Source organism: Brassica oleracea, chromosome C1 (assembly GCF_000695525.1).
Source record: "Brassica oleracea var. oleracea cultivar TO1000 chromosome C1, BOL, whole genome shotgun sequence".
Classification (NCBI taxonomy): Eukaryota; Viridiplantae; Streptophyta; class Magnoliopsida; order Brassicales; family Brassicaceae; genus Brassica; species Brassica oleracea.
The window spans coordinates 36,805,278-36,815,872 of record NC_027748.1 but is presented as its reverse complement, the minus strand read 5'-3'; the positions used below and the strand labels follow the sequence as shown (position 1 = coordinate 36,815,872).

Below are 10,595 nucleotides of genomic sequence, written 5' to 3'. Positions count from 1 at the left end.
CGGATCTTAACCTAGTTTCTTACTGTTTGCTCGGCACATATTGTCTAATGGCTTTATAAATATCCTTCTAGTTAATTTTAAGTAATTGTGTGTTTGTTAAGGACTAGGGGTGGTCCTATGTGAATGAAATGGAAATAGAAATATTTTCATATTTGTATAATTTATTATCTATATCGGAAACTTAGATAAATAAGTGTATATTATCGTTCGTTTCTATTTTGTTTAACGTTCTAAAAATTCATTAGGTTTTCTAATTTCCTTAATGTTTAGAATGTTCTAAACATTTTACTGCTTATAAGTCAAAAAAATGTTTTGTTTTTGGTCAAAGTAAAAAAAAATGTTTATATAAGTTTTCCTATAAGCGATAATGTTGGTTCAAAGTTCAATTTCTTCGCTTATAGAATAGAGCACTCCATCACAATCACGGACAGTATTCCTCTGTGCCAAGAGACTGTATCCCTTTATATATGAAAAAGAGTAATAAGTCCAAATTTGCTTTGAGTTTCAACGAAAATGACTCTTCTGATTCAATGTTTCTATTTATTTTTCGTGTCTCATTCAGCATTCCTCCCCCCCCCCCCCCCCCAAATCCCCCAACTACAAATCTAACTAATCCAATTATAAATACTGCTTTATGAGAAGAAAACCATCAATTGATGTTGCTCTTCAGTTTTTGTTCATTTTAAATCAGAAAATGAAATTATACATAGGCTCCGAACAATGAAAATAGAGTATATTGTGTGAAATTACATTAATTAAAATATATACACTACATGTAATAACGTTATTTAACTGATAGGAATATTTGAAAACTATCCAAATATCCTGAGTTGGAAAGTACGATCAAGTCTCATGTCTTGTGCTCGAATTGACATAATTCTGTTCTTGGCCAGTCTCATGAGATCATGGCGAAGAGAGCTTCATGAGATCGGGGCCTCTCACCATGTCTTCGACAGTTTCTTTCACGCCAAATCATGTAGATTGTGGCTTGGAAAACATAACGAACAAGGAAACTTCTGGTGCGATTGAGGTTCGGTTGCTGTATGAAGAATACGACATCCATCCACTCATCTGAGTAACCATTACCCATAAGTACATTCATCAGTTTGTACCACAATGACGAAGAATAAGTGCAGCCGAAAAATAGAAGGTTCCTCGTTTCTAGCTGCTGCTTACACAGAACACAATTCCCATCAATCCCAGCGTTCCAGGCTACCATCCTATCCAACGTGGTGACCTGATTACGAATAGCTAGCCAAGTACAGAACCTATGTTTGGCGTAGCATGAGTGAACAAGATTCCTCTGTGCCAAGAGACTGTATCTCTTTTAGTTCTAATGTGATTCCAAGTTTATGAAGTAATAAACTTATCTTTGTAAATGTCTTGTTTTCCTTTCCAAAGAACAATGTCCTCCTCCTCAGAGCGAGATAATGACTGGAGCTGTTCTCAACCTGAATAAGGTCCTCAGAGCGACGAACTCTTCTTCTTCGTTTTGTCCATGCGGTATGAACCGTATCGTGTTGCCGTATCCCTGTATCGATCTGATCCCTTGTTCCCAACATATCCATCAAGCAGCCTAAAGGAGACCACCGGTCATACCAGAAAGATGTCCTTTTCCTGTTATGAACTTCAACTTTATAGAATTCCCGAGACAGCCCTCGAACTTTCAAAAATTTCCGCCACATCTAAGAACCTATTTGATCGTTATCTTTGACAGACCAAATAGACTAAATAGACCAAACGTGATCGTTTTGGTTTTTGTTTACAAATTAATAAGCTAAAGTGACTCTTGCTATAAGAAAGTACATTTTTCTTTTGAATCAAATTTAACATTTTATTAAAAAAAAAACTATCCAAATATCTCATGATCATGTTTGCATAAAACGGTAAAATCCACATCTAACCAGAAAACCCCGTGGAGTTACGCTTTTAGTGGTTTTCAATGGTTGCATGCAGCTGTATATATGGTTAAACACCATAGCCACGAGATACTTTTGGATAGCTTTATTTGTTAATAAGCTCACTAAAATATTAGAAGTGTTTCTACTATGTTATTAATAATTCATTTCTGCTCAAAGCTTTACCTCCTAGTCGAAGTTCTACTTAGTTTGAGATGATTCTAAGTCGGTCAATTTTTTTGCTTAAACATGAAAACAATGTGCGAAATTAAATTTCTTTGTGATGATGTTTCAGTCGGTGACGGTCGACCAAGAGAAACGGTCCAATAGGTGATAGATAATGCAAGATGTGTTACATGCTGTGAATATATAGCGAGAATAAACAAAGCTGCTAAATTCTGTACCATGACAAAAGAGATGATAGCCCACCAAACTATCGGTATGGACTGATCATTCTGAAGAAAGAACTTTTTGTATTTTCAACTTTTAATCTTATTTACAGGCTCAGATTTGTTTTTAAAAATCAATAGTGGCCTCTCATTCTCATCTTTTTACATGATTAAACCGTCTTTACATAGAATACAATTTTCATTTATTTTTCTGAAAGAGTTTTATAGACATGAGATGATTATTATCATGTTCTAAGACCATCTTTATTGGTGTCCTTAGACAGAGTCCTAAGCTATATTGAGCTGAAAAATAAATGAAAAATGCAGAAATTACAAAGAAACGAAAGTCATTTGTCTTTAATTAAGAAGTTTTTTGAGATGGTCCTTAGTAACAGCTGGCGAGCTTTTTTCTTCTTCCTCCTCTGATGATTGAACAATGACGTTCTATCTACCCATTTCTCGAAACCCTTAAACCCTTCTAAAACCATTTAGTGAAACATAAGTAAGAGAGAATCATCTCATTCCACGAAAAGATTCGATTCAGGTATTAAACTCTCTTACGGAACCAAGCCATAGGGTTGATGAATTGCTTTCTGCTTTGCTTAAGAACAGTAGCTCACAGCTTCTAGTCAATGATTCATACGATGTTGGTGTTTGGAGTGCTCCAAATGTTGAACAAGCATACATTTTAGATATGGTGGAGAAGTTGGCTCAAAAATCAGTGGGGGCTATTGATTTAGTTGCACACCAGCTGTTTGATCAAATGTGTTTAAGAGGAAGAAGAGAGAATCAGCAGAAGATCGTGAGTAAAATGCTAAAGACATGGAAATTTAAGTTCAAAAGAAAGGAGTTGACTGGAACCAGACCACAACTTGACCATAATAATCAAAGGTCACATGCGAACATTGGAGAATGCAAAAGGTGTTGATGGGAAAGGGACTCTCGGGTTTATCTCTTTGTGTTAGAGTGTGGGAACCGGGTGGTGTCTTCGTTAAGCTAGCTAAGTGGAATAGATTGGAGATTTGTCATGTATATGGTTGGCTGATGAGAGTGATAGGTGTTGGTGATGTCAAGTTTGTCAAGAACCAGAATGCAAGTTTGCTATATATCTGTTGTGGGTGTGATGAACCTTGCTGGCCACGAAGTGCTAGAAATGCAGGAATGTTTTTATAAAACATGGAAGGATAAGTACAAGAAGATAGAGCACAAGGAATGTTCCAAGAGTTGGTTCGTTTTATTTTTAGAATCAAACGTAAAAGAAGTTTTGCTTCTTCACAAATTTCACCTTCTTCAACAAATGAATTTCACCTTCTTCAACAAATGAATTTACCCTAAGGACCAACATCAAGTCCCACCAATAATTCTAATTTTCATTAAAAATCCTTAACATTGTCCTAAGCTAGAAATAATAATAAAAAACACTAAGGACCAAAAAAATAGGGACATGGATAATCATGCTCTAAGTATCTTCCTTAAAGCATTTTGTGAATTCAATGTTTTTACACACCGATCGCTTCTGTAGTCTCATAGTTGAGTGTAGGCTGGGCATTTCGGGTATCGGTTCGGTTCGGTTCGGGTATTTCGGGTTTCTGATAGTTTGGATAGGGGCTAGAGGATCCATTTAGTACTTGACCTATTTTCGGTTCGGTTCGGTTCAGATAGTTTCGGGTTCGGTTCGACTCGGATAGTAAATGTAGGAACGAGAAAATATCCGGAAAAAGTTCGGTTCTCATTTGGATCCGGTTCGGATTCGGATAGTTCGGGTAGTTCGGATAATTTGGAATAAATATCGGTTATTTTGGGTAAAATATCAAATAATTAGGATGATTTAGATAAAAAGTTTGGACATTTCGGATTACTTTGGATATTTCAGATAAAACTATCCGGATAGTTTCGGATACTTTCCGGTAGTTTGGATACTTTATAATAATTTAGTTATCCTCAATTATTTTCATATACTTTTAGTAGAATTTTAAATTAAAAATATATATTTAGTGATGTTATATGTATATGTAATTAATATTTTTATATATTCGGGTACCCATTCGGTTTTCAGTTCGGTTCGGTTATTTCGGATATAAAAATATAGGAATCGTTCGGATATTTGAGGATATTGGTCCGGTTCCGGTTTCGGGTATTTCGGTTCGGTTCCGGTTCGGTTCTTCGGTTCCGGTTATTTTGCCCAGGCCTAGTTGAGTGTCTTAGCCAGAGACATGGAAGATATATAGCACATCATGTGAAATGTTTCTCTGGACACAACCAATGATTACCTCTTATATATAACAAAAACCAGATTTACAAACTAAATCTGTGAGACCCTCTGACTCATGTAGAAGAAGTTTCTAACCCACTCTTTAGTTCCTCATCTTCTCCTGCTGACTGCATCCAACTGCAAACACAGATGAAACGTTTACTAGTTATGACTATAAAATCTTCTTAACATAAAACTAAAACACAAACGAAACATAAAAGCTTACATCTCAAAGCAGATGAAATCTCAGAGCTTTTAATCACACGCAGCCTCTTGACAGATGAAACGAACATTCTGTTTTTAGAACACATATCAAGATTACTTAGTAACCATTCTTTACTTAAAAGAACAATCAATTTGAAAAAGCATTAACAAAAGGCGATACTTTATGCTTTTTGTAGTTATATGATTCAAGAATATGATTCTGCAAAACACTGAATCAGATTCAGAGAAGAAAAGGTAGAAAAGATTCTTACTGCCAAGGAACATCCCCAACAAGCATCTTGTCCCCTTCATTGTCTTCATAAGTTAAAGTAAATTCTCCTTTACCATCCAGTAAACCAATGATCGGTTTCTCTTCTCCTTCACCACCAGAGGTATCTCTTTGAGCTAAAACAAACAACATAAACAAAACACACCTCAGTATACAACAAGAATCTTTCTATAGTAACAAAAAAATATATATTTGAAAAATCAAGATTTAACCTGCGAGTAGACCTCTGAAGAGTTTGTCTACACCAAAAGAGAGCTGTTCGTAGCTATTGTAAGCATTGAGATCGATTTTTCTACCAATTGGAACACTGTCCATGTTGATCTTTACAAACATGCCTTCCCTCTTAGGTTCGACTTGCTTCACACCATCACCATTCTTGTTGATTTGACCTACGTGGGAGGATTCGTTTACCAGCTTTGAAGAGCTTGTAGTCGCTAGATTTTTTCTGAATGAACGAACCGGAGGCCAACCCACCACTGGACCAGGAGCGGTTCTTTAAACAAGACGGTAAAAAAAGAAATGTGTTAACACCAAACGAGAAAACAGAGCAAAACAGAGGTGAAAATAAGGCTAGTAAAGATTGAAAATTTAATAGGATGTGTCAGATGGGTCCCTAATGTCTAGAGAATATGCTCTGTCAAAGGAGATACCTTTTATGAGAGATGTGAGGAAGATTAGTTCTGTTGGATGGAGAGAAATGGTTTTTGCTGGGACTGAAGATAGATTTGTCTTCTGCTTCTTTCTTGATGTTGTTGTTTCTTGTCTCTGTGTTCTTCTTCGTCGATGAATGATCCTCTTCATAACCACCGGGTGGTCCAAGCCTTAGCTCAAGTTTCTTTTCTTGATCTGTGTTGTTGTTTTCTTCATGGTACCAATCTCTTCCTTGAGGAATCAAATCAAGGAGTTTAGGACAGAGTTCTCTGTTTCTTGGACAACCCTCCATTGATTTTTTTTTTTTTTGTTTTGGTTACAAAGAGATTAAAATTCGAGAAACCCTAAGCTTGAACAACTGATGATTTGCTTCAAAAAGTTTTCAAAGATTTTTTGTCAAAAAACGTAGTAAAGCTTCCTTTACAAGGGGAGACGTACGACAGAGATTCACCTAACCCTGAGAGACCCTTAAAGGGGAAAAATCTGAGAAAGCCTTAAAAGGATATAATCTCACCAAATAGAGAGCGAGAGAGAGAGAGAGATGTGATGAAGGTATGGTTAGACAAGTGGTGGGATTTTATACAAACCAAAGCTTTGCTTTGGCTCCTTTTACTTTTCTCGTGCACGCTTTGGTGCGTTCTCTCTCACGCACAGGCTTCCCCTTTTTCAGTTTGTTCTCTCTCTCTCTCTCTCTCTCTCTCTCTCAAGATTCTGAAAGGGACGACAAGAAAAAAAAGGGTAAGAATACAGAGAATAGAGAAGTTGGATTTTGTATGAACAGGAGAGTAATTCTTAAACCCCAAAAGAGGAAGTAACAAACCATGAATTTTTTTACATATTCCACAGAGAAAACAGTAACTTTTATTGACATGTAAAAACAGAAAAATGATCTTAGGACTTTTGTGGAGTGAAACACAAGCAACATTATCTTATTTTCTGCCTCAAATATCGCTAATTAAGGGTTTTTCTAAGCAAAGGCTGCTTTTCAGCTGCTAACAAGTTGTAGTATATTACAAACTAAAGCATAGTTGACAAAAATACAAATTAAAATATAATTAAATGTATAAATCCAATAAACAACTTGAGCATAATATAAGAACATTTTAAAATATGATTAAAGGAACTAGGGAAGATCCCATAAATTAAGGTCTGTTAAGGACCACTCTCTTATCCACTGTCCGTAAGACACATATCTCTATGTCTTAGACACATTTTAAATGGGTCCACATGAAACTTTAATATTAGTATTAAACTATCTACAAATATACATAATTCACCAAGAAAAAAAAAATGAACTGCATGGGAAGATTAACTGAGAGAATTCACGAAATGGGAGTACATACGAATTGCATGACGTCTCAGTGATATATAGATGATGGTTTATTTAACTCGACACACAAGAAGGCATATCAAATGTCAACTAGTTAGGTAGCTATTCAGCGATTTTATCAAAAGTTACAACCAATGCGTACGTGTGGATTGCGATGGCATGTTTAATGTGTTTCCCCAAAAAAGCAAATAATCAACTGTTTGTTTCCTAGTCCTTAGTTATTTTCTCACGACATATAAATAACATCACAACTCACAATAGGCATGTACCTACAGATATCCAATAGAGTTTGGTTCGGGTTCAATGGATTTTGGTTCTTCATAATCATGAAATTTATCCACGTTAAAATATTTTTAAAGTTTGATTCGGATTCGCTTCAACTGTTTTTTTTGGGTTCGGTTTAAATATAGTAACACATCGAAAATTTGATTGCATCTGTTTTAAATTTGGATTCAGTTCTAATCCAGGTTTTGGTTATTCAAATATTTTCGACTCAAAATTACACAATTTAATTCATAAACTTGGAAAGTTTAAACAATTTTCACTAACAAAAACTTGACTGATTACATGATTATCAAGTGGTTGTTAAAAGTATAGAAACATAAATAAGTTACATTAACAACTCTATAAACATATGAATATTATCTATACTTCAAAAATAAAATCATTGTTGAAACTTCATAAAAAACTTGTTTATAATCAAACTTCAAATACAATTTCCAAAACATAAAAATTCAAGTAATTGACTAGATAACAAAATTAATATACATCACACTGACTATTTAAGTTAATTATTTATATCATAGATATTTATTGTAATCTTTAAATATTTTGAGTATTTATTCAGGATTGGGTTTGGATTTGGTATGAATTTTTTTTTCTGGGTTTCCCATTTTTTTGGGTTTCTCAGGATATTCACTTGGTTTTGAGTCTGGTTCAGATAAAACACAAAATCTAAAATACCGTAAAATGAGATTTATTCGGATATTATGTCGGGTTCAGTTTGGATTTATTTTTTTGGGTTAGATCAGTTCAAATTTTTGGATTTTTTTCCCACCCCTCTCACAAATTGACATATATTTTTTTATTTATAAAAGGATAACATAAAGAAGACTTAAAAAGAATATTGGTGCAAGCATACTTGATACTTCAAGGCTAAATCTTGTAATTTATTTCGTGAGGGAAAACGGAATGTTCATGTCTCCCCCCCACGTGTGACAGAAATATTATAGAGAAGCGGAGCGAAAAAAAGTCGAGACTGAAAGAGTTCCAGTCAAGCAAGGTTGGGCACGTTTGGTAAACATAGTGAAGGAGTATGTTTGTGTGTGTGTGTGTCGCTAGTCATGGTGCATGGTAAACTTAGTGAAGGAGTATATACCAATCTGCATGACGTCTCAGTGATATATATGTGAAATATGTTTATTTAACATGACACACAATAAGGCAAACAAAATTTCAATTTGTTAGGTATCTAATCAATAATTCTGTCAAAAGTTAAAACCAATGCGTACGTGTGGATTGCGATGGTGTGTTTAATCTGTTTCCCAAACAAGTAAATAGTCAATTGTTTGTTTCCTAATCCTTAGTTAATTTCTCAATAAATATAAAGAACATCATAACTCACTAAATTGACCTATTTTTTTAAAAACGGTAACACAAAGACTTTAAAAGAATATTGGTGCGTAAATTATGAGCATTCTTCAACGCTTAAAGCGTATTATTTGGTGAGGGAAAACGGAATGTACATGTCTCTCCCACGTGTGACAAAGATATTACGAAGAAGCCAAACGAAGAAAAATCAAGAGTGAGAGTTCCGGTCAAGAAAGTGTAAATTAGTAAAGGGAGTGTGTGTGTCTGTCGCTAGTCATGGTCCATGGTTAACCCCTCCGGCAGGAATGCCCTCCGGTTTTACTTCATCGCACTTCTTTTACTTACCGTCAATGGTTCAAAGTGAAAATACAGCAAATAAGAGCAACTCTATTGGTGAACCTCTTAAGAGAGGTTCTTAGCAAATTTTTTTTTTAATTAATTTTGTAAAGTTAAGGATTTTCAATTTTTTAGGTGTCCATTGGTGAACTCCAAAGTGAGGTTCTTAGGAATAAATTAATATTATTTAATTTATGGAAAAAAGCTATATTTATTGAAAAAAATAGAAAACATACAATAATTATGATTGTTGGTTACCAAATTTTGCAAATATATTCTCAATTAAATCGGTCTTCAATCGTTGATGTTTCCTTTGGTCGCGAAGTTCACTCCGAATGGCAAGTATATTACCGAGATTTGAAGGCATGTTTGTAGAGAACGAGAAATCTACCTCTGAACTTCTGCTTGTTTCTCCTTCTACGAATTCGGATATATCGTATCGAATGTATCCATCTTGTTCTTCTTCCACTATCATATTGTGTAATATGATACATGCTCTGATAATGTTGCTGATTTTTTCCTTCTCCCAAAGAAGAGCCGGGTTTCTAACAATTGCAAAACGAGCTTGCAAGACTCCAAATGCACGCTCGACATCTTTTCTGGCGGCTTCTTGATGTTCTGCAAATAACACGTCCTTTGGACCTTGAGGAATAGAGATGGATTGGATAAAGGTAGGTCACTTTGGATATATACCGTCGGTGAGGTAGTATACCCTATTATACTTGTGACCGTTGACGGTGAATTCAACTCTTGGAGCTCGACCATAGATAATGTCATCAAAAACCGGAGACCGATCAAGGACGTTAATATCGTTCAAGGTACCCGGTGGTCCAAAAAACGCGTGTCATATCCAGAGGTCTTGTGAAGCTACAACTTCTAGAACAATTGTTGGCTTCCCTGCACCACGTGTATATTGACCTTTCCAAGAGTGTGGACAATTTTTCCACTCCCAATGCATACAGTCAATGCTTCCTATCATCTCAGGGAAACCGCGTACCTCTCTGATATCAAGTAGTCGTTGAAGATCTTCAGGTGTGTGTCTTCGTAGATACTCCTCTCCATATAAATCGATGATTCCTTCAGTAAATTTTTCCAACTTTTACTCATTCCCTACTATTGGATTCTTGCTGGTGTTGAGCCAAGCGCTTATGAGAATAACATCCTCTTTCGGAGACCATTTCTTCCTCTCCTTGACAGTAGATGCTTCTGAGGATTGGCTGCTAAAAGCTGGAAGATCAGGTGACTCGAGGTCTATGGATTCAGAACCTGATAGGTTCACAAACCCTGGAGTGCTAAATTCTCCATTTTGGCTTGTTAAAAGGCTAACAAACCCTGGAGAATACGATGCCATTTTCTAAGTTTGTGGGTTTTGGTTACTATCTGTGGTTGGTAAAACTATGGGTGTCTAGGTCTATTTAACTAGTGTTCTTCGTTAAATGATGTATTTACTATCTAACCTAATCCTAACCACCACCCTTCGAAAGTTAACATAGAGCTTTAAAGACCAATCAACTCAATGCAGTTAGGAAGAAACAATTAAAAGTTTGGAGTCAGATACGAAGTTAATGTTTCAAAGAAAAAAAAGTTTGAAATGAAGTGGAAGTTAATGTTTAAAAACTTCAAAGTTTGAAATAATGTTTAAATGTTCAAACTAGAT

General features: G+C 35.4%; 1 protein-coding gene across 1 annotated transcript; it reads right to left on the bottom strand.

The window, feature by feature from the left end:
• Positions 1-4,497: 4,497 nt before the first annotated feature.
• Positions 4,498-6,434, bottom strand: LOC106325825 (auxin-responsive protein IAA26-like). Its single transcript, XM_013763877.1, is given in 6 exon segments — positions 4,498-4,659; positions 4,662-4,676; positions 4,765-4,832; positions 5,015-5,147; positions 5,244-5,524; positions 5,682-6,434. Coding segments are annotated over 6 exon segments (837 nt in total). The 5' UTR covers positions 5,975-6,434; the 3' UTR covers positions 4,498-4,612.
• Positions 6,435-10,595: the final 4,161 nt, after the last annotated feature.